This window comes from Ictalurus furcatus, chromosome 8, assembly GCF_023375685.1.
Source record: "Ictalurus furcatus strain D&B chromosome 8, Billie_1.0, whole genome shotgun sequence".
NCBI classification, from domain to species: domain Eukaryota; kingdom Metazoa; phylum Chordata; class Actinopteri; order Siluriformes; family Ictaluridae; genus Ictalurus; species Ictalurus furcatus.
Genome location: NC_071262.1, coordinates 9,964,204 through 9,989,172, shown reverse-complemented (window position 1 = coordinate 9,989,172; position 24,969 = coordinate 9,964,204). Strand labels below are relative to the sequence as shown.

Sequence of the window (24,969 nt, the reverse complement as noted above, 5' to 3'; positions counted from 1 at the left end):
ATCCCTTTCCAAAGTTGGACGCTCCTTTGCTGTTAAAACAGCCTCCAGTCTTTTGAAAAGGCTTCACACTAGATATTGGAAGGTGGATGTGGGTTTTTGTGGATTCAGCCTCAAAAGCAATAGAGAGATCAGGCATTGAGGATGCCTGAGGCATAGTTGGAATTCCAGTTCATCCCAAAAGTGTTCAGTGGGGTTGAGGTCAGGGCTCTGTGCAGGACACTCAAGTTTTTCCACATCAGTCTTTGGCAAACCTTGTCTTTATGGACCTCGCTTTGCGCACATTGTCATGCTGGAACGTGTTTGAGCCCCTTAGTTCCAGTGAAGGAAATTCTTCAAGCTATAGCATCCAAAGACATCTTATACAAGTGTGCGCTTCCAACTTTGTGGCAACAGTTTGGAGAAGGCCAAAATATGAGTGTGATGGTCAGGTGTCCACATACTTCTGGCCATAGAGTGTATATTAATATTCAGTATTGCCTCAAGTTGCAATTCAGTTTGTTTTTGTGTATTTACCTTTCCAAAATATCTATTTTAGAGTAAAATACTATAACTCATACTCACATAGTGTCACAGGTTTGATGTGGCTGACATATGTTTTAACAAATTAGAGCGTATAGCTTAGGGCACAGCTGGCTAAAGTTTCAACTGATCCACTTGAACAAGGAACAGTTGCCTGTTGCCAAGTGTTGCAGTCCTTTGCTCTTTTTTCTAAAATATTTTTTTTTTCATGTTGTTTTGTTTGTTTCTCTCCCTGTCTCTATGGGAGTAAGTTGCACAGAGAGCAGATTAATAAAACATGATGGAACATCTGCTTTCCTTCCTGTGCTTGGGAGCTCAAGCTTTCTTAGCGTCTCTCTTTTCCTACTATGAAGCAAGGTGCACAATAATCAGACACGCTGCTAGTCCCAGTGCAGGGCCTCTTTGTGTCCTGTGTTGTGCTGTGTATATTCTAGCTCATTTACTGTATTTAAAGAGACATATTTAATAGCTTCTTTCTATCTTGCATATAAGGCAAGGTAGTGTAGTGTAGGATGCTATTGGTTCGGAGTGTGTAAGAGGTTTAGCGTGTCCATGTATAATTGTGTCCAAAAAGTACTATGTTGTCCTTTGTCTTTGAGGGAAATTATTAAATGTTTAGATTCTCCCATTGTGTTTACTTTGATTCGTGTATAAATTTCTGTTTACATTTTAACAGAATTAACAGTTTGCTGTTAATTTGTGGGCTTTTCACCCTACATTTTCTCTAGCAGGTGACAAACAGGTGACAGTTACTATTGTTGCTTGTGGACATGCACTGTTCATCATTTGTTAATTTTATTTCCAATGCAAAATGGTAAACACAAATGAAATATTGCATTTGCATGTTACATTCTAGGCTTCATACTAACATTGATTAGGTGACAGCAGGCGTTGTAAAAAAAATGGACAGTATGACCATTGTAAAAAGCACTATACAAATAAAATTGTATTGAAGCCTAGAATGTAACATTCAAATCAAATAACCAAATTTCACACTGATTGGTGCATTATGCATTTGTGTTTACCATTTCGCATTGGAAATAAAATTTAAAAAAATGATGAACAGTGCATGTCCACAAGCATCAACAGTAACTGTCAATACATGCCCACAAGAGACAAACTACAACAGTGTCACCTGTGATTTGTCACCTGCCTGTCAGAGCAGGCAAACTGTACTAGCAATGTACACTCTGCAGAGGCACTAATGAGCTCTGCTTTTTTCTTCCCAGCTTTATCTTTCTTTGTAATGTCTCTATATGCATTTAATGAGACTTTGTATAGGTGGTTTAGTGGTTAGCACGTTCGCCTCACACCTGTAGGGTTGGTGGTTCGATTCCCACCATGGCCTGTGTGTCCGCATGTTCTCCCCGTGCTGCGGCGGTTTTCTCCAGTTTCCTCCCCCAGTCCAAAGACATGCATGGGCATGTCAGGCTGATTGGCATGTTCAAAGTGTCCGTAGTGTGTGTGTGTGTGAATGTGTATGTGATTGTGCACTGCGATGGATTGGCACCCCATCCAGGGTGTACCCCGACTTGTGCCCCATGCTCCCTGTGATGGGCTCCAGGTTCCCTGCGACCCTGTAGGATAAGCGGTATAGCAAATGGATGGATGGATGGCGACTTTGTATAGGACAGGATAAGATGAAACCAAGTTTTTCTTTCATTTTAGCACATCAAACGAGGAATGAGGAATCATTCAAGCTGATCGTTTAGGTATGTCACTTTACCATGTCATGCCTAATTTGCATAGAATTGAGAAAATCTCTGTTCCAAAGTTTGATTGTCACTTGTCGCTGAAATTGTGTCTCCGTGTTACACACATACATAGAAAATGAATGGCTGCCTGCCGCTTTGTCACGTGCTAGCATGAACATTGGATTACAATTTTTGAAAATGCATCTCAAAGCTGTGAAACATACATTATATGACCAAAAGTATGTGGACACCAGAGCATTACACCCATATGTAGGCCTTCCCTAAACTGTTGCCACAATGTTGTATAGGATGCCTTTGTATTCTGTATCCTTACATTTTCCCTCCACTGGAATTATTTGTACATTCACACATACAGCAGTTTTATTGCTGCAAGTCACCAGTCGCTGTACTATGAAGTCGCCAGTAGGCATTCATACTGTTGGTTGCCATAGTAACATGGGTGCCACAACTAACACTCCAATTTTGACAATAATCCGCTACCAAGTCCAAGTCACTAAAGTTAAACATTCTGGAAGGAAAGCATTTGTATATTAAATTCACCAGTGCGTGTATACACACACACACACACACACACACACACACACACACACCGTGGCCATGGTTGAGCGCCAGCTGTTAGCCCGGGTTTACTTGTGTGTGGTGTATGTTTGTGCTTTCAGTGCCTCGTTCCTGTAATGAGCGAGCGAGAGAGAGCCGACCAGCACAGATACACGTGTGTGTGTGTGTGTGTGTGTGTGTGTGTGTGTGTGTGCGTGCGTGCGTGCCAATGAATGGGTCTGCTGAAAAGCGAAAGTAAAAATAGAGAGAAATGTGATAAAAACTAATTTTGCACAGACAGAGACCTTATTTATGTGTGCAATTGCAAATGTACTTTTCTAACATCTGCTTCGTGTTAATATTTTTACCGGTCATGGTGTCTGACAGTTTTTGATTTTATCCATTATTAATGGTCAAAAACTGGTATTTACTGACTAATGGAAACTCTGATTATATATATATATATATATATATATATATATATATATATATATATATATATATATATATATATATATATATATGAAGGAGAAGCAGTGTGTGCTCTTTGCCATCGGTGGCAAAAGCTCAAGCACCAATTAGCTTAGCTAATCGGACGAGATAGCTCATGGCTATCTCGTCCACGGCCTCCATGATTTCTGCTTGGCGCTGCTCGTGCCTGGGTGCCAGAGCCACATGCGTCAGCCTTAGATCACTGGAGCATGAGAGGCTACGGATCACATGCACTCTACTGTCTTCACTCTCACTGGTAGTTGCTGCACCAGGTGACTCCACGTTTGCGTAAAGTTAAACTTTTTTCAACTTTGTCACCTCGCTGGACATGCCCACATCTAGTTGCCAAAGGTCGCTGTTGCTCATGTTGCCACTTGCTGCCAACTCTGTGAAAATTAATGGTCTCCAGTCGCTTTGTCATCGCGAGTCGCTGTATGAGTGAATGCACCTTAAGGGGCCGAAACATGTTCCAACATGACACTGCGGCTGTGTAAAAAAAAACAAAAAAAAAAAACAAGTCCATTAAGACATGTTTTGCCAAGGTTGGAATGGAAAAAGTCAATTGGCCTGCACAGAGCCCTGACCTCAACTCCACTGAACACCTTTGGTATGGAACACCGACTGCACCGAAGGCCTCCAAGCATGACATCATTGCCTGATCTCACTAATGCTCTTGTGGCTGAATGAGCACAAATCCACACAGCCACACTCCAAAATAAAGTGGAAAGCTTTCATAGACCAGCAAAGGGGGATTAAATCTGGAATGGGGTGTTCAACAAGCACATATGAGTCAGGTGTCCACAAACCTTTAACTATATAGTATATTTCAAGAGACACACATGACTATAACCCAGTCAAGCTGGTCTGGGAGAAGTTTGACCAAAATGTTTGGAAGTGGTATACAACCAGCTCCACAAACCCCTGGGAAATCCTGCAAGAGCTATTAAATACAATCTATGAGGACTGCCTTGCAAAACCTACTATTTAGGGTTTTGTTTTTTGGGGTTTTTTTTGTTTTTTTTCTAAACCTATACTTATTGCTTCTAATATCTATACCTGTGATGTTTCATGACTCCATCCGCTCCTGCACGTACCTGCCTAATACCAAGTTGTTGCCAGGGCTCTGTCGTCATGGTAACACATTGCCATGCTCGTTAATGGCATCTCAACAGCTCAAACAGAGAATGAGAGACTTCTCACTACTGCATAATTCACTGTAGGTTATCCTTATGCTACCCTAGGAGGATTTCTGTTAGGCTGGTAGTAATTTTGGTATCGTGGCTGTACTAATTTCAGCTTTATCGATTAGTTTTTGAAATTTGGAAACTATCTTTATATAATTATGCTAATAATCAAATCCTGACACATGGTTTAGCCATAAAATGTTTATAGCTGCAGTAATTCTTGTTTTTGGCAGCATTTATTTGCAATCAGTGACTTCCTGACTATTAGACATCACCAGACTCTGGAAGTCCTCCATGGTGATGCTCTGCCAGGTCTGTAATGCAAAATGTAATTTTCAGTGTCACTGTGTTTTAGGGATCTTTTATCTTCACTGTTATCTTCAATAAGTGAGATAAAACTCAATGAGATTTAGATTTTGAGAAATTATATGTTTTGACCTTATTTACCATAGCAGCACGTGTAGGTTACTGTTCTACACCATCAGTTGCGTTTGAGGCATTTGGTTGGATCTAAGCAATTTAGCTACTTCTGAACACTGCCGATATAATCCATCCTGCCGCATAAGGTGATGCGTTTGGAGCTGTGATGTTAATGCACAGATAAATGTGTTGGATGTTTTCATTAGTGTCCTGAGCTGGCCAGCATGTGTGCAGTGCAATAAGTCCTGTCTGTTCAACTCTCTACTTTAGCACACCTATCTTCAGCGCTATCGATCCACTGAACTCCTGCAGGTTTGGCCAGACAAACGTTCAAACAACAGGGTTCTGTCAATATTGATCCCTGAAGTGTGTGTGTGTGTTTTAGACTGCGTAGGAGTTTGTCCTGCTGGATATTTTTGAGGAAAATGCAAGAGCTTATTAAATTCAAAGGGCTATATTGTTGTGACTGAATGAATTCAATTACAGATTGAATATTTCAAACCATTTGGATTTATGAATCCTAAAATGTGAATTAAACTTAATCTTTAAGTTATAATACTAATTTAAGAAATATGTCATATAACAAACAATATGAACAATAATTCCATAGAATTCATTCAATCGGCCTCAGTTTTTACCTATTCAGGGTCACATATCCTGGCAACACTGGGCACAAGGAAGCGTCACCAGTCCATTGCAGGCCATCATGTACACACACATTTCCAGTACACACTCATTCACACCTAGGGGCAATTTAGAGTTGCAAATCCACCTACTGGCATGATTTCTGAGGTGGGAGGAAACCAGAGAACCCAGTTAAAACCCCTATAGACATGTGAAACTCCACAGTAACTAGAGCTCAGTATTGAACTATGGAGCATTATTAACCCTTTCTCGCAGTACACTGGAAATCAATTTATCAGACATTTTCAATCAGTATAAAAAAATTCATTATTTTATCGCTGCAAGCCTGTTATACGGTTAGTCAGGACACTGTTGGGTTTCTGTGTGTAGAGTATCATGACTGTGATTAGCTACTGGTGACAGGATGATGGGAAAGGAGAGGGGTGTGAGCCCCTGCTGGGCAAACAATTCACACCTTTCCACAATAACATTGGTACAGAGATAAAACGGACAGCACACCTAAAGCTTTTTTGATAGTTAAACCCCATATAAAACTGCCACAATAAAATTATAAAATTTTAATTTAATAGGCTAAGTAAACAAAGAAATACTTATGAACAACTGCAAATTCTTAAAGACCTGAATTTCTACTTTCATATGAGCCATTAAGTGCTACTGTGGAGTGTGACATCAAAAATAAATTAAATTCTGTACACGGGCACCTCCAAAAACAGACGGAAATTAAATTTTTTGGCCTCTGGTAAAAAGAGTTAAAAAACAATCTTGTATAAATCCAGAAACTCAGAAATGCAATGATCTTTATTGCTTCCTCTAGGGGAACAGGTGAGGCGCACTTCGTCTACGTCTTTGTCCTCGGGATCCTCTTCACCGGTGTCAAGGATTTGCTGCAATCACAAGTGATGTCATCGGTGGTGGATGGCAGGCGATTGAAGAGCAGGGGATTGTGGGAGGTGTACAGTGGCATGGTGCTGCTTGTGGCGCTGCTGTTCCGGGCTCACAATCTGCCCACGCTGGCATGCTGCCTACTCATCCAGACCCTAATGGCTCAGTTCATCTGGAAGAGGCTGCACTATGATGCCGCCCAGACCACCATTATGCACTACTGGTTTGGACAGGCCTTCTTCTATTTCCAGGTAAAAGCACCTCACATGCTGTTTAAGGTATGTGTGTGCATGTGAGAAAAGATAGTAACAATAATGAGAATGCTTTACTGGCTCTGTGCCATTCACGTCACAACTGCCAGTGTTCATGTAGGAAGAAGAAACTGGTGTGGCATTGATTAAAAGGGTGATCCTCACATGCCCTGTGCAGAGTTCGATCTTTTTGTCACGTTTACATAGCTGCAGAAGCTCCTGAAGCTCCAAATCCTCATGAATACAGTGACGCACCTTTTGGTTTTGAATCACTTAATGTTCTGAATATTAATGTTTCTATAGGCTTTTAAAAAACGGTTGGAAAACTTCTGGACATACACTCTTTTGTTTCTTCTCCAAATATTATGTTTGATGCTGCATGCCTCAGGCTCCCAAAGCAGCATATTCTCCGCAGCAGAAATTTAATTTGCACGCTGAATAGGAATGATGTGGTCCTGAATATGGATTGGTTTGGTTTAGAAATATTAATGCAAATTATGGGGAGAAGCTGTTTTCTTCTTACCTGGGGTAGTTCTTAATACTTTTTTTACTGGAACCACAGACCTGGTCAGCTTTTATTATAAACGTTTATTACAGAATTCCTTTAAAGTGCCTGCTTCAGCAAACTTGAGTTCATATGCAAATAGTTTAGCTCAAAAATGGGCATCTGCTTATATAAAATTGTTTATTTACCGAAGTATTTTTATTTAGATTGCTGCATTAAAATGAACCGATATAACAGCTGTATATCCTGATTTTATATATATATATATATATATATATATATATATATATATATATATATATATATATATATATATATATATATAAAAATCTCGCTTATATATTTATTACAGTAACAATATGTTACTGTGTGGTAAACATGTTGAAGTCTATGAAGATTTGAAGGTGTCTAATCACGTATGCAGATATTCCTTGCAGTGTTGGACTCTTTAACAAACATTAATAAAGCAGACCTGCCAGGTTATCATTTTAACTGCCCAAGCATGAAATTACAGGCCTGCAAAAATGACATTTGGATCCAGGAGCCAAACCTCTGAACTATGTGTTTCAAAGGGCATGTCCCTCTATAGGACATGCACTAATGGCTTCATGCAGAGGGGTAACTTTAGTCTTTAGTATATGACTTTAGCCTGTCCTGACAGGCCAGGCCATTTTCTGCACTTAAATGAGATATTTGGTGAAAGATAGCCGAAGGTGGCTTGGTTCAGGCATGTCGTAATTACCGTAATTACTATAATTACGAGATTCTGAATTGTAAAAAGCGTTCGTGTTCTTGTAGAACTCATGATTATAATTTGTAAAGTATGAATTTTCTGAGACCTCTGACTTGTTGTAACATCATGTGGAAACACTCAAAATGGTGGTGGCATTCAGCATAAAATGTAGTTAAGCAGTTATCTCGTAATATATCTCGTAATAATTTGTATTATTGACTATTATTAATGTCTTAATAATGCAAGATTAATCTGAAAATAAATTAAAGACACATAAATACAGCTTAATCTAATTTTGCAGTTGTCAACATCATCATTTCACATGGATTAATTTAATTCCGAGTCCGAGGATGTGAACAGCTCTGAGTAGAATGTCTGGGTTGTCTTCTAGTCATTACGGTAATTCCAACATGGCGTGAACGCAGCCTTTGTACTGTAGATGGATTGTCTTATGAACATCATCATGCCTTTGTGTATCTTGTTTGCTTTGACATGGGCACTTGGCGCCGCTTCTAGATCACTGAAGATATCAAATTCATACTTGTTTTGCTTCTGTTCAGTCATTCTATCAATGCTTCGCCTTTAGCTCAGCTAGTGTATAGAAATAAATCAATTTTCAGATGCCTGCAGAGAATGTAGTGAAGGATACAGTAAATTCCCTTTGATTCAGAGACATGTTGTGTACATACTTCATGCACGTTTTGTTGGTTCGATACATTTTCCCCAGTCTTTCCTCTGCAGTTAATTTACTTGCTTGCCATTGATCATAGAGTTCAGTGTTCTCTCTTCTTCATCAGTTTACTGTCTGTTTTGGTTGTCTTCTCAGGGGAACTCCAATAACATAGCGACAGTGGATATCTCAGTGGGCTTTGTGGGACTGGAGAGCTATGTGGAGGCTCCTGCTGTCTTCCTCACAGCGTTTAGCACCTATGCAGGTCCGCTGCTCTGGGCCTGCCATCTGGTGTGTTACCTCAGCTCAGAGAGAGACAGGTAAGCCTTTTTTTTTTTACTAATAGTCATGCAAACAAACAAAAGATACACAAGGGAGAGACATACAAAGACAAAGATATAGGCTGACATGTAATACATATACAATTGCCAAGGTTTTGTGAGACACAAATATATTAAGAAGTTTAACGTGTATATCAGTTTCAACATATCTATGGCTAAAATCCAGCATTGTACAGTAATAGGTAATATTTCTCCCGTATTTTATCCAGGCATTTATAAACCTACCTGAGAGTAATTTTTTATCAGGTTATGGGCAGTAAAAGCAGGTGAATGTAGTACTAAATGGATAAAAGTGGTTATTATTATCTGCCTTTGGCACATGATAAGCTTGGGATATGAAAATGTCTGCTAATTATATCAGATCATCATATCAGCATGGCTTGTTCAACTGTGGTTAATAGCATATTAATGTGGAGATTTTTATTCTGCAAATATTAGCATTAGTGGTAACACTTAGCAAACATTACGTAATACAGTTGGAAGCATTACTATACAGTGAAGTAATAAGTCAGATTAATTTCTGTTGTTGAGTCTTTTTAATTATTAATAAGGGTGCATTAAGTAAGGAATAAAACGTGATGAGGCACAATTTCCTGTTATAGGAAAATGGTAAATGGTCTATGCTTATATAGTGGTTCTACAAAACACTATACACTGTTTCTCATTCACCCATTCACACACACACTCACACACCAATGACAGCAGAGCTGCCATGCAAGGCGCTAGGCTGCCATCGGGAGCAACTCGGGGTTCACTCTCTTGCCCAAGGACACTTTGGCACGTGAGCCGGGAATCGAACTGCCAACCCTGCAATTAGTGGACAACCCACTCTACCACCTGAGCCAAAGCCAGCCCAAATTAAAATAATTGCCATGTGATGGGGTGTGCCATTACTACCCTGAAGTTGATTACCGTTTTATAACACCATGTTCGAAAGTATTTTATTCACAGTGATTTGCCAGTGATTACATTTTTATGAATTCATAATATTTAAATAAATGTAATATTGTGGAACATCCACAAAACAGAATGTGAGGGAATTACCTGTGCCTGTTATCACTTAGATTATTAGCTTTAAACAGCTATAGTCATTCCCTCACTTTCTCTTGAAGTTAATAAGACAAAAAAAGTAACACTCTATTTTAAGGAACACATACTACTTTTTGTTTGTGCGAAAATGACTAATGAATGCATCATTAGTTGTGATAAAGTATTAAACACCCTCATTATACAAACAACTGAGTATGAATTAATCATCTATGTTCATATCTTATTAGTGTAAAATTAGCAACGTTATAGCTGTAGTTTCTGGTAACTTCTGCAGACTTCTGTAGGCACTAATACTATTATAATACATACAATGCATGTCTCATATTATAGTACTCATATACGTTTCAATATTAATCCTTTCAATTAAAATTTAAATGCTGTTTCCTTAATGCCCTAGTGTTATTTGTCATCAGAGATAAGACCATTGTTATTTCAGCTTTGGTGGCCTCAGTTTTGTGGCTGCAACATATACTGGCCTGTTGGTATTCAACCTTCTTTTGTTACCAAGACATAAAATGATTTTGACTTTAGAATATGGGACACAGTTTCACTTATTGTAAACTTCTTACGTGCTTTTTAGCTACTAATTAATGATAACTAAAACTCTACTTAAGCTTATAGAACATGTATCATAGTAGTAGTGACTTTATTCACTTTAAAAGCTCTTAAAATGATAAACTACTAGTCACTTGATGCTGCTTAGAATCTACAGGCATACTAAGTGTCATACACTAACAAACGGTGAATTTAGATTATTCGTTCATTCTCAATAATTTGCATTACAAGGTCGTAACAAAGCATTAATTCCACATTATCACAACTAATAATACATTGATTCGTTATTTTTACACAAGATATCTCCAATTATGAATTAATACGAGTGTTTATGTGTAAAGTTTCATTCGTAGTGAATAAACTGTTTACAAGCGCCTAATTAGAGCTTTATTAAACAAATATTAAGCCCTTCATTAATCACTATATATGTATTCCTTGAAATAAAGTGTTGCCAAAAATGCAGCTGCTTACAGAGAAACTGTAAAGCACTGTCCTGAAGAATTTTCTCACAGCAGAAAACTTATTGGAACAGCATTACATCTGACCGTTACAAACACTGACACTGGAGACTTCTTCCAAAAATTCTGAATATATGTCTCCATATCAGTGATTAAATTAAATAACAACATGTTTTTAATCTGTTTATTGTTAAACAGAGCATCGCCAAGTCCCTATCTGTTGCTATAGAAAGAATTGTGTATTAGACCAAGCACGGTAATATAAACAGATTCAGTATGCATATACTAATCCTGATGTAGTAATACAGCCTGGATGTTGTCCTACAATGCACTTACTTTTCCTCTTTCTGTAACAATTGTGCTGTATAGAAGACAAAGGCACAACTTCTTGGATTTGTCAGAGACTCCACTGATAAACCTCTAATGATTTAGATGAACATTACATTTAACTGTCCATTTCCTAAAAGACTATTAAGTATTCTCCCAAGCTGGCATTAAAAAGAAAAAACACGTACAATATTTTTGTCTTCACAAATCAAGCCCATCAGCCACATACAAAAATGTCTAATAATCAGCTCTCCCGCTCTCTGGCTCTCACATGCATCCCTAAAATTTAATTGTAGATTATTACCTCATTATATGATATGAATCAATCATAGTGGAGACATTATTTTTCATGACAGTTAGCAGAACATGAAAAGCAGCAGTAATATGGAGACATTAGCTTCATTGCTGGTGTTGGAAGTGTCATTACGTTGATAGATAGTGGAGTGGATAATGAGTAATGATTAATGATACGAGTATCAGAGTACTACATTGAAATTCACAAGCCCATAATCTAATCTCTCATATCACTGGAATGAACATCTTTACATTGGTTTAAAAATAGATGTCTATGAATAAGGATATGGAGCGTTCAGCACTCAAAATATTCTGCTATATGACTGGAAGTTTGTTTGAAAGTTTAATTCTGCAGGGGTGTGTTCAGTCAGAACAGCAGCTCAAGCATTTTGAAAAGTTTTGATGTTAGATGGATGATTTGTATTGAGTTGTGTTCCACTGTTTGTAAGTGCTTCCCTGCCCTAACCTCTCGATTTCTTCAGTATTAGTAGATGTGCCAGAGTTGGTAGATATCTTGTCTACTGTATTGTCTTTTGGTTCACTGGTCATTAAAACTTCGACTGGTCAGCTCATTAACACTTTTTTAAATATTTACTTTCTGCCATTCTGCAAATAAAACACCTGAGTGTGCATTCTGTTGTTCTCAGCACAAGTGGACACAACCCAATTAGTCCACATCAAGCACTTCCCACACTCCAAACACACACACACACACACACACACGGGATTGCATGACTACAGGGTGTCCCAAAAGTGTCTCCATACATATGGGAAATTAAAATTTTTTAGCAAATTGTCTTCCAAAATTTTTCATTCTTTGAAACAAAGTTTATATTCAATAAGTTTATATTATATAGTTTTTATTGGATAGCCTTTAAGAATGCCTTTGACAAAAGAAGAACGTATGGAAATCATTCTCATGGCTGGAAGCTTGCGTTGGACATCACACACGACACTGTTCTCAAACTTATTAACAAATTCAAAAAGACTAGAGGTGTTGTGGACCAACCAAGAAGTGAACGTCCATGAACATCCACTGGCATAACCGACGTGGTGCTGGAAATCATAGTCCCCCATGTATGGAGACTTTTGGGACACCTTGTATTTATTTTTGCCTGTTGACCAGTAATTAAAAAAAAAGTAGTTGTCTAGTAATCTTTTCCATAGTTAGAGCAAAATTTATTTGTACAGCAAATAATGTGTCAAAGAAAACCACTTCATCTAACAGCCATACACGAGCTACAAATTCAATTTCCATTTTCAATACTTTTAGGCTATACTGTTAATGACAAAAGTAAATAAATTGGTGCAATAAATGTGCAAATTAAAACATTTTTTTTTGTTGCCATATTACACTATTTAAGAGCATACCCATTCTTAAAATGCATCCATGTGGACAAATTGGCAGCTGAAATGGTTGATTATGAAACTGAGCGCACACAACACACTGCGGAAGCTTTTTAAATCTTAGCAATAGATGAAGAAGATGCAGTCTCTACAGCCGTGTCTGGAAGATTTTCCTGCTCCTGTCGACTCCAGCCTCAGTAGTGTCTGAGAATGAGTTTGGCTCGGCCTCTTGGAGTTGGCATGCGCTTGTGATCTGACTCTACCCTAGCTGAGTGGGATCTCACACAGTCTCGTGCACTTCAAGCAAAGTGATATCAAAGTTTTAACAGTGCGTTAAAATAAGAGAAGTCTTTTTTTTTTTTTTTTTTAACTACACTTTTCCCAGCATAGACTTGTGCTAGTGTAAAACTGCCTATATCTTGTCTTAAATATTTTCTAGCTTGGTTTCTTTAGTCTACTCTCTGTCTGCATCTCTTTAGCTTACCGTTCTTTCCGCTGCAGCAACTGGTCTATGCAACCCCTAACACACACACACACACACACACACACACACACACACACACACACACACATATATATATATACACACAGAAACCCCCTTGTGAAATTATGGGCTTAAATAGTCTTAACACACACCTTTCCATGTGTAAGGAACTGTGCTTTATATGTTATCATTGTCATTCACCTACACACACACACACACACACACACACACACACACACACACACACTGTCTGAATCTTGGAAATACCCTTTGATTGAAATACTTTACTTTCCCGGATCCCAGAGGACAACCCACCCTAGATTTGAGAGTAAAGTTTTCACTGACTGGTAGAAGAGAGGTGGAGAGACGTGCCGAGTTTAAGAAATAGCCATGTTGGAGCACATTTTCAATTCGCTACCAACAGGTGTGCTGTGTTATGGGTATTGAAGGCTGTGAATAATCCAGAACCTCAGTGTCTGGGAGTTGTACATTAGAATTGTAAATGCCTTGATAGCTGGCGGAGGGTCAGGGAGGACGGGATTTGAGTGAAGGAAAACTTGCATAATGCTAAGAGAATAAAAAGTGGGATGTGTCAGACAGTTTGACACAAATTGTTGTAGGCAGAACTGTGGGGTGTTGATGGCAAATCTTCAATTGCGACAGAAAAGACGAGGAAGTACAATCTGGGAATGTAGCAGTGTTGCAGGCTGTGCACTGGGCTAATTAAACGCTGCAAGCCCCTGCATCCTGATTCCTGACAATCACACAAGAGAGTAAAGTTAAATAGAACAGATTTATAAAATTCTGCTATAGTAGTTAACTTCCACCCAGCCAACATCGAACTGAGATCCGAGAGTGAATTATTACAAAAAATATAGTTGTGTTTTGACTTGGGCATTGATTCGATCTTGATGGAGTTGTATTAAACGTCTGCATTATTGATAAACTGCTAGCATCAATTATTCTCTCCCCCCTCTCTCCCCCCCTCTCTCCCTCTCTCTATCTCGCACTTCCACACCTTTTCCTTCTTTACTTCTCTACTTGTGCTGACACAAAAGCAAAATGCTGGGGCATCTATATTTAAACTCGCTCTGTTTTAGAGTGAAATCTGATATCATCACGAGCAGATCCATATGGCCCCAGGATCCGGCCTTGAAACACTGAAAAGCAGACCAAAGCAATTTTTTTATCTGCCACAGCATGTTCACTCTGTGCTCCTGTTTTGCTCTTTTTATTTGTCGTACCAAAATGGTTTATCACTCTTCACTTTATGTCCCCAGTTAATCTTACTACTTGATATGTACTCAGGATCAGTAATATTTAATGAGCACATTGAATAACTCTCTGTAGTGTTGTTTATTGTCCAGTGTGAGAAATGACATTTCATCTTTTTATATTTAGCTTCATTAAATGGAGCATTAATCATTCATTACACCTGTATAGGGATGCACTGATACCATTTTTCCCCCCAAGTATGAGGCGGAGGTTGTTGGGGGGGGCTTTTGGGGTTCAGTTCTGGATAGCACTTCTGTACAGCTGTAAGTAAAGTTCACTTCATTGATTTCACTGAGTCAGAATCCTTTGTTGTCTGTGACCCTTAGTGGCTGATGTTCAGGAACAATATATTGGCTAAAAGCTGTTGTTTACACTCACCTGGCATTGCCTGTAGATACTTTTCTTGCCAAGCTAGTGTTTCCTGCAGAGTTGGTTGCTGCTGTGTGCTGCAAGCAATGCTGAGTTTTATGTCTATGAAGTTATATCGTTGGCATGATTTGCCCATTGACCTGCAAGCAGGACTCTGAAAGCATGCATGTCTCATCAGTGCCCAGTTCTCACACTGCTGAAGTGCTCTCACACCCAACCGTTTCTCTGCATGCTCGCTTCACTGCTCGACACTTGAGAAAAGTGTGACTTTGTGTGTGCGTAATTCACTGCACCTTGCGCTCATTTTAAATGACCATGTGAGCAGATATTGCTCTGCACACTATAATAATGCTACCGTTTAAACGCCATGCAGATGTTTTATCAGGTCACGTAAATGGCGCACTTTTATTGCGGTTTCATCCAAAGCACTTTACACTGTGTCTCATTCACCCATTCACACAGACACTCACACACCAGTGGTAGCAGAGCTGCCATGCAGCTAACTTGCCGCTAACTTGCTATCAGGAGCAACTTGGGGTTCAGTGTCTTTCCTAAGGACACTTCGGCATGTGGAGACATGCAGACCGGGAATCGAACCGCCAACCCTACGATTAGTGGACAACCCGCTCTACCAACTGAGTCATAGCTGCCCCGTGTAGAAAGATACTGTAGTAACCATCATTACCTGTGAGGTATGCCCAAATCGTTGTCATTTTGTGGCATTTGTTCCTTAGCTAGACAGCGTACATTACATAGTATTACATAGTATCACGTAGTATAGGATGTTGGTATCGGAGTATTTTTTTTGTCAATATGAGTACTAGTAAATGAGCATGGTATTAAACCGATGCCAGTATCAGTATCAAGCATCCATACACATGTGCAATACACTGGGCGCGTTTGTTGCGGTCCGAATCCGAGTGCGGTTGCTCCCGGCACCACCCGCAGCATTGGTCTAGTTTCAGACTCACTTGATTCTGTGGAACCCCGACGCATTTGTGTACATCTTGCGCATCTTATGTCATACAAACGCACATGGAGAACACAACATGACTCACCATATTTTTGTTTTTTGTGCTGTTATGTGTAGCAGATATTACATGGAGCTCTTCTGTGTCCCACAACGTTCCCCTGCTACTCATGATATATGGGTGTTGTGATGTGATTGGCTAAAACACACGCGCAGGTTACTTTACTTCCTGAACAAGTGCGGACCCGAGCACGAGTTGCATTCGCATTCACGGGAATCGTGGCAGAGTTACAGTGCAACTGAACTCAGACCACCTCCCACAGGTAGTCTTGGGTTCGGTACTGAAGTGTGCTTGACAGTTTTTCATGCAAACCGTGCTCTGTTTCAGACTAACTGCTTGTGAAAGCCCCCTAAGTAATTGCACACTTCATTTTTTTTTTTTTTATAACAATTTTTGTCTTAAATGTTTCTTCATATTATTGGGTCAGTAAAAAATGAAATTTTTAGATTTCCAAACATTACTTTTCTGACGAAAATTGATATGTTACAAGAAAATGTTAGTGCTTCAGTAAAGAAGGTCGCATATAACACAGTAGATCACTTTTCAGACAAATAACATAATGAAGGTTGCCAGGTATTACCTGCAAAAATGGAAACAAATGTGCCAGTCCAACTCTCAGAAAAACTGTGACAGGTTCTTAGAGATGCTTAAAAAAAACATACCAACTAATATTCTCATAAAACTGAATGAATTGTACTTGAGACTATTGATGCATTTTTAAAAAGGGTTGTCATGTCAAATATATACTTTGTTCAATTTAGTACAGTTTACTGCTCTTTATAGAAGATTGGATTACGTAGAAAACATATCAATTTCATTAATTCTGAAGGCGTGTTTGCTTGAAAGCATTTCTCTGCAAGACTTTTGCACAGGACTGTATACAGATTCATTGATTTAATTCTTGCTGAGCATCATGTTGAATATTTCATTTGGTTCAGCGGTTAAAATATGGACCGAGCTTGATTACGCATCAATCTATTACAATGCCAGACAGCACTTACAGCACCAGAGTCATAATGGAGGTGGTGCATTTAGTCTGCAGTTACACAGTCAGCTCAGGACACAAGGTGAATCAACAGCAGTCTGAGTATTGGTCACGTTTCTGTATGTGCTATTGTGTTGTTAAAGGTGAACAAGGTGTTCTGTCATTGTATGAAAGAGCATGATGATAATCGTGATTATTGTAGGGAAAAATGGAATCGCAGGTTCTGAAAATAGGGTCACTGACCTGAGGTTAAAGTGGATAATGGCTGTAATATGTATTATGCACATGCTGTATTTATGAAAGTCTCTCTCTCTCTCTCTCTCTCTCTCTCTGCGTTTCAGAGCGGTCTCTCTCGGCCACAGCAGCTACTGTTTCGCCCTGCTGCGCTCCATCCCTGCTGTGTTGTACATAATGTTGGTAACTGCACTGCGCTACCATCTCTTCATCTGGAGCGTCTTCTCCCCAAAGCTCCTCTACGAGGCTATGCACACTCTGGTCACCATGGCCGTGTGCCTCTTCTTCACCTTCATGGATCAGGATCGTACACGTAGACCATGAAGCACCTGAGCTTTCAATTCCCTCCAGCTTATAACCGAGAGAAGGAGGACAGGATCTGATTGAGAGGCTTGTCACATGAAGACAGGCAATCACTAAGATGAAAATGAAGATGAGGGATGGGTGAAAGGATGTTTATGATGTCACGTCATTGCGACAGGATGGGGGGGGAGACAGAGAGGGTGATGAATGAAGGTGGAGTGAAGTGAAGTGAATGAAACAGGCTTGATGTTGCAAATGTAAAGCAATATGTACTCATTAGTGAATTCTGATCCTGTACTATAGAATACACACTAAATTTCTCTGGAGGTTTTATGTCTGGTTTGCTCCGGAGATGATTAGTAAGGTCTGTTTCTATTTTATTTTTGTATTGCAAATTTATGAGGTTATTTATTGTGATAAAAGAAAGCAAATACAAAAAACACAAAGCAGGTAATTCCATCAGCGAGCTAAACACTTTCAATTCCATTTGTTGTTTTTTTTTTTTTTTTATCAACAGTTACAGATTTGGAAAGTTTTGTTACCTGTTTTTAAAGTATAGGGTGTCCCAAAAGTCTCCATATAGAGAGCAAATGAACACTTTTTAGCAAAATATAACTTTATTTACAAAACTCCCTCTACATGATTGCCATTTATTTCTAAATACACATGGAGTCGTCTCTACCACTCAAGCCCTGCGTCCAGTTGGCATACTATCCGTACTAAATAGTATCCGAGCTGACAATTAGTATGTCCCAAATCATATTATGTTGAAATGAGTATCCCAGAGGTACCTGGATGACCTACTATTTCTGGTAGATTTTCAAAGTGCACAAGCGTGTACACTTTTTCAGCTAATATTGCCCACAACTCCTCGCGCGAGGGAGAAGGAGTTTTGTGACGGTTTGCTTTGACGAATTCAAGGATGCATTTTAGCGAGGAGTAAATGAAATGTGGAAATAAAACATCAAGGGTCTGATCAGTTAAATTATATAGTATAAATTATATAAGGAATAAAGAAAAGCTGAAATGCAATGAGAAGTTGGTTTACTTGGACAGTGTTCTCTACTGGGCAACATCGTTCTCGGCATGTTAGTATGTCTCAGTACTACTCAGCATACTCTTTTAATACAAACTGAAACGTATGTAATTTTTCTTGACAAAAAGAGTACATATGTTTAGTACATAGTATAAGTATACCAATTGGGATGCAGGGATGGTGAACTCGTGTTAACACATCTAGTGTCAAGCATGTAATTGCATGTCCATCGCAACCTTGCAACACTTTCCCGATCCAGCCATGAGAATGATTTCAATATACTTTTCTTTTGTCAAAGGCATTCTTAAAGGATAAGTATTTAACCTAAGTATGAAAAATTTTGAAATGCATTTTGCTAAAAATTGTTTATTTCCCCTAAGTGTTTTTGGGTTTGTTTGTTTTTTACGGAGACTTTTGGGACACCCTGTATTTTCTTTTTTTTTTCACTAGGAAGTATGAAAACTATTTCACCCATTTAAATGAGAAATATTACATTCAAATATTTCCACTCTCCAAAGAACTAAGGCTTCATAGCTCTGAAATCAAACTACAGCTATTCATATTATAAAAGTTTCAAATTTGCTGTTTGACATTCTGTGTAAGAACTGATTTATTAATTTCCTTCAGCTGGCATGTAGATCAAATGACTTACAGAGCAAATAAGTTATATATCATTTAATCTCATTCTCAGAGTTCAGTCACATCACCAAATTGAATTTCACCTCTTCTTTGAAATTAAATACATGTTCTAAAAAGGTTAAAAGTAGGGCTGAATCAATACCTTGTTTTCAAGACCAATTCCGAGTACATGTTCTTGGTCCTCATCAATATGATGAATGTACCAAAATGAGTATCCATGTAAATATTAAGCAATCAGGGACATAGTGGGACATTTTATTTAGCTCTGTTTATGTTGATGTTGAGGTCGTCTGCTGCTAGCAATGAACTTCTCTTGCCGGGTTTTATGTTTAAGACATAGTATTATAGCAGTTAAACAGCACCTTGAAGCTTGATGACAGGTGACCTGAGTGTGCAGAACAGCATCAGAGCTGCGTGTTCATCAAGGAATTGCACATTGCCTCATGAGCATTGTCGGAAAGCGGGGGGCATGGTGGCTTAGTGGTTAACCCTTGCACCTCTAGGGTGGGGGGGGTACGATTTCTGTCTCTGCCCTGTGCGCGGGAAGTTTGCATGTTCTCCCCATGCTTGAGGGGGTTTCCTCTGGGTACTCTGGTTTCCTCTCCTAGGCTGATGATATGTCTTATAGGCTGATCGGCATTTCCAAATTGTCCATAGTGTGTGAGTGGGTGTGTGTCCAGGGTGTCCCCTGCCTTGTGCCCTAAGTTCCCTAGGGTCGGTTCCAGGCTCCACGTGACACTATGTAGGATAAGAAGTACAGAAAATGGATGGATGGACCCATAACTGATACCAGTATCTGTATTGATGCATCCCTAGTTAATAGTACTCCGTATTTTAACATGGATTGTAAGTTTTCTTCAAGCATTTAATTATTGCTCATATCAATCAGAGAGTTAAATGAACATATTTAATCCTAATTATTTTCTATGTATTAATGGGAATAGGTAACTGATCTCTTACAGATGTTTTTCATTTCCCTTTTTTTTTTCTTTTTTTTTTCTTTTCATCGGCTCTTGCCAAATGGAAAAGGTGATCATCTTCAAATCGTACAGGAACCTCAGTTTCTATCATAAAAACAATATCTGACACTATGAAATCCAATGGAAATTATCATTAGTACACGGTTAACCTTGAAGATCTTACAGTAGGTGTAGTTATGAAAGGATCATTTCTAATCCTGCGCTACCTCTCCTGACCTTACTCTAGGCCTGCCAATAGGCATCAGTGGCAGGACAGTATGTGAGGACCCTCACTCTGCTTATCAGCCCTTTTCAGTAGCAGAGAGGTTGATTTTCTAATCGACTGCCCTGCCAAATGGGCTGCAATCTCCAAGGAATTGCGGTGCAGAACACACACATACACACTGTAAGTGACTTTAGTTCCCCATATGACATGTAGGACTCTGTCAGTTTAGAGGGTAATGAGTTTAGGGGCACGGTTCAAACGTCTCTGCTTTTCTACACTTCTACAGGATGTGATACGGATGAGGTGAGCTTTTGGGGTTGTTTCGTGTGCTGTAAGGGCTAGTGGAATTTGATGTAGCTTTTATTAATGTGCACTCACTCTTATCTCACATTCAATAACTTATTCCTTAATTTTTGTGTTGGCTAATTGCAGGTAATTTTCATTTACAAAGGTGCCAAAGTCTAAAATTTGTGATTGTTGCCCCCTTGTAGTGGCTGAAAATGATGGGGCTTTCTACATAAAACAGATTTTGACAGTGCATCTTCTCATACAGTCAGGTCCATAAACATTTGAACATTAACAAAATTATTGTTGTTTTAGCTTTCTTCCGCAGTATATTGGAGTTGAAAGGTGTGTTATTCCCTCATTATTTCACTTACAATTTGCATTTGGAACATGTTGCTGTTAACTCAATATAAAGTCCAAAGAGCGGTCACGGCCATTGAAGCAAGCCATCAATAGGCTGAAAAATCAAAACAAAGCCATCAGAGAGTTAGGAAAAACATTAGGTGTGGCTAAATCTGCTACTTGGTACTTTTTTTTTTTTAAAAAAAAAGAAAGAACACACTGATGAGCTCAAGAACACCAAATGGCTCAGAAGACCACGGAAAACAACTGTGGTGGATGACACAAGAATTATTTCCCTGGTGAAGAAAAACTCCTATACAAGAGTTTGCCAGATGAAGAACACCATCTGGGAGGCAGGCATATCAGTGTCAAAGTCAACAATCAAGAGAAGATTTCACCAGAGTAAATACAGAGGATTTACCACAAGAAGAGCATCACCAGGGAAGAAACCCAGCAAATGATGTCGTCTATGGGTTTCAGACTTCTGGCAATCATTGACTGAAAAGGATTTGCAACCAGTTATTAAAAATGACCACTTCATTTATGATTGTTAGTTTGTTCAATTACTTTTGGTGTCTTAAAAATGGGGCAGACCACATATAAAAAGTGCTGTAATTCCTACACTGTTCACTCATTCTGTATTTAAATACCCTCAAATTAAAGCTGAAAGTCTGCACTTTGAGATAATATTCATTATGTAATTTCGAGTCCAATATATTGTGGTAGAAAGCCCGGAAAATAACAACTTTTATTGTGAATGTCTAAATATTTATGAACTTGCCTGTATATTTCACCAAAAATGATGTAGATGTAGATTTGTATGTACTTTGCCCTGCCTAAAGATGACTAAAATCATGCTAGCTGAATGGTATTTCCTCACACAATGAATGTCACACTTTGACCAAGTTATGTGCTGTAGCAAAAGTGACACGTGTGGTCAGTTCAGCTTGTAATCAGATAGCGGCTGGCTGTCAAAATGTCCGAAATGGTCACCTGCACTGCAGTCAGAGTAGAATCTTTAAATGTGATCATCATCTTTCTTTTTTATTACTTTTTGAGGTAACCATGTTCATTGGGTGAAGGGATGTTTCTGGTGACTTAAGGGTTGATGTAAATTTTAAACAATTGTATAAAATAAGCTTGTTTATAAGCTGGTTTCTTAAGAAATCTAAGTATTACTGCAGACTGCAGTTAAATATCAGTTCAATCAATACATGGTTTATTATTTATGCTGTTGGCATGGATTCCTCCCATACACCATCATATGCTAGGAGTTTTGTCTAGAAATTCCTTTTTTTTCTGTCTGCTAGAATTTTCCTGTTAGTAATGTTGCCACCTCTGAATTTATGCTTTACTAATAAAGGGGGCGCCATTTTCTTTTGTTATATGTGATCACAATTTTAGTTTGTTCTTGTTTTTAGATTTTGGGTTAGGACTGTATGATCTAGCCAGAAGTGCAAGTGGAGAATAAAGCACGTCAAGGCAGCTCAGAACTGCTGAGCTTCTACCTACAAACATGTATAACCAGCATTCATTCTCATTCTCTCTCTCTCTCTCTCTCTCTCTCTCTCTCTCTCTCCTCCTCCCTCCCTCCCTTCCTCTTTCTTTCGCATCTACTTTCTTCATTGCCCTGCTCCAGACTTACATTCATTGAAAGAAATGTTTTGTGTACTTTTTACAACCCTGCTCTCTTCACCTCATCCCCCAGTAGGCAGCCTTTTGAAGCCTTGCTTCCTTTCAGACTCCCAAAATCTCCTAAGCTTCTTATCAGCTCTGAAGCAGAGTTTCATCTTACCCAGGGCATAATGGCCACCCTCAGAACCCCACTGCCCCTTTTCTATACCTCCCTCTATTCCCTGCCTTTTTGTTACCTCTTCTTCTTTTCTCCCAAAGTTCTGTGCCTTTTCTTTATATCTCAGTTTCACCCTCCCTGTGCTGATATTCTCTCCCCTGTTTCCCCTGCCCGAATTTCTTATTCTTTCCTTCTCCTGTTCTTAGATGTCCCTCTCGCAACCACCTTTTGGAACTTTTGGAGCAATGCTGCCTCCTCCTCTCTCATTACTGCTCTCTCGCTTTACAATATTGATGCTCTCAGAGAGAAACTTGAATAGAAAAGTGAGCAAGAAATGGAGGTGGAGACGGCAGTAGGAAGAAAAATGAATAAAACAAGATTAGACACATTCTCCTCATGCCAAATAATGACAGTATCAGTAGCTTAATGCACAGCTGATGCCATCTTTCCCATGATGTCTGGGATGGAGAGTACTCAGGAGGCAAAGGTGTGGGTGGAAATGTATTAGCTGCAAATCTCAAAGAAGCAAAGCCGTGCATTTTACGGAAGGGTTCAAATTGTGAAAGTTTCACTCCTGGGTGCCTGTGGATGGCAATTGCAGATAGCGATATTCCCCGGACTAATCCTCCTATTTAGCCAGAGTTTACTGTGCAAATTGGCTGCCTGGAATGCATGCAGGCAGAATGGAGTCCCGAGCAGCCATCCATAACTTCATTTAGTAGCTGACGGAAAAGCCGAGCTTGCTATCATTCTCATTGTTAGCCTAAAAGCCTCTGACCTGAGCACCTTCTGGAGTTTCTATTTCCTTTTGTGTAGTTTTTCCCTCCAGTGCAACCCAAGGCAACAGTTGAGTATTTCAGCCACAAGTCACCATGGAGTTTTGCTGTTCTTGACATTTTCTCTAACATCATCTATGTGCATTTTTTTCCAACTGGGCACAAATTAATTTAATGATTGGAATTTTGCTGTGTTTGATAGTTTAATTAAATATAAACACACACAGAACACAAATACATTCCCTGCTCCACACAAATATTTTCTATTTTTAATTAATACCCAAAATTTTATTTTATTTATTTTTTAAGTCTATATACTTGCATCTACCACATACATATCAACTTTGTGTGTACACAAAGTTGATATGTTTTCCTTCCAAATTAATCCTCATATTAAAAAGCCTAGAATTGTCTTATTTTTTTGATAGATAATTTTGCGTATGTCAAACATTTCATTCAAGAAAGAAGCAGAATATTTTGCAAATAGAATAAGACAATTTTAAGCTTTAAATGAGCAAATGTATCTACAAATAGGTTTAATGAGAATTGAGAACTCTCATAATGAGCAGGTGGTGGCTTTTATAAGTGGACACAACTCATGCCAGCAAATAAAAGTGCTCCTTAGCATAATGGAGCCACAAGTTATTTTTTCTCTCTCTGTTTATTTTAATGCCAAATATATTTGGAAAAAATAAGTCAATTGGGATGACTCTGAAGCCAATAAGTCTAGATCTTCTTGTTATTACTTCACGAAGGAAGCTATTGAAGTAAACTATTTTAGACATTTGACCTTGATGTGACCTTGACCCTGTTTGGATCATCAGCTGCTGGCGCTGTTAATTCCATATAAATCCTACAAACACTCAGTGGCAGACGCATAGAAAGAAAATCACATTAACAAACACAAAGGAGAGTTATACAACAAAATAATGCAACGACGCAAACAGCTGTGGTGTTGTACCACATGGAGATTGTTAAGTCATGCTGTCCATTTAATTATCAGTAGATAAAGAAAAGAGTAAATAAAACATTTAACTGGAGAAATTCAAAACTGATTTGAATTGTTTTAAAGTACAAATGTATGGATATTTGAAAAATATCATTTTGAACACACATGTAAATTGTGAAATATGCATAATTGAAACATTTTTGTAAACACATTTGTTTATTTATTAATCTAAAGAAATTTTGTGTGCTGTGTTTTGTGTATTGATTTTAACCAAGACTGTTCTGAATACCTAGCTACTTTTACTGTGACTCCAGGAACGTTAGACACTACATCCTTGGAACTGTTTTTTAATGTTATTT

At 38.7% G+C, this 24,969-nt stretch overlaps 1 protein-coding gene across 2 annotated transcripts in view; it reads left to right on the top strand.

Annotated features, from left to right (window-relative positions):
- The window catches only part of pigg (phosphatidylinositol glycan anchor biosynthesis class G), a 154,697-nt gene extending 133,161 nt beyond the window's left edge, over positions 1-21,536 (top strand). For both annotated transcript variants that reach the window (XM_053630634.1, XM_053630635.1), the window contains 3 exons: positions 6,327-6,645; positions 8,710-8,873; positions 17,411-21,536. In XM_053630634.1, coding sequence (XP_053486609.1) covers positions 6,327-6,645; positions 8,710-8,873; positions 17,411-17,627 — 700 coding nt within the window. In that variant the 3' untranslated portion in view covers positions 17,628-21,536. The remainder of the gene's footprint in view (positions 1-6,326; positions 6,646-8,709; positions 8,874-17,410) is intronic.
- The last annotated feature ends 3,433 nt before the right edge of the window (positions 21,537-24,969 follow it).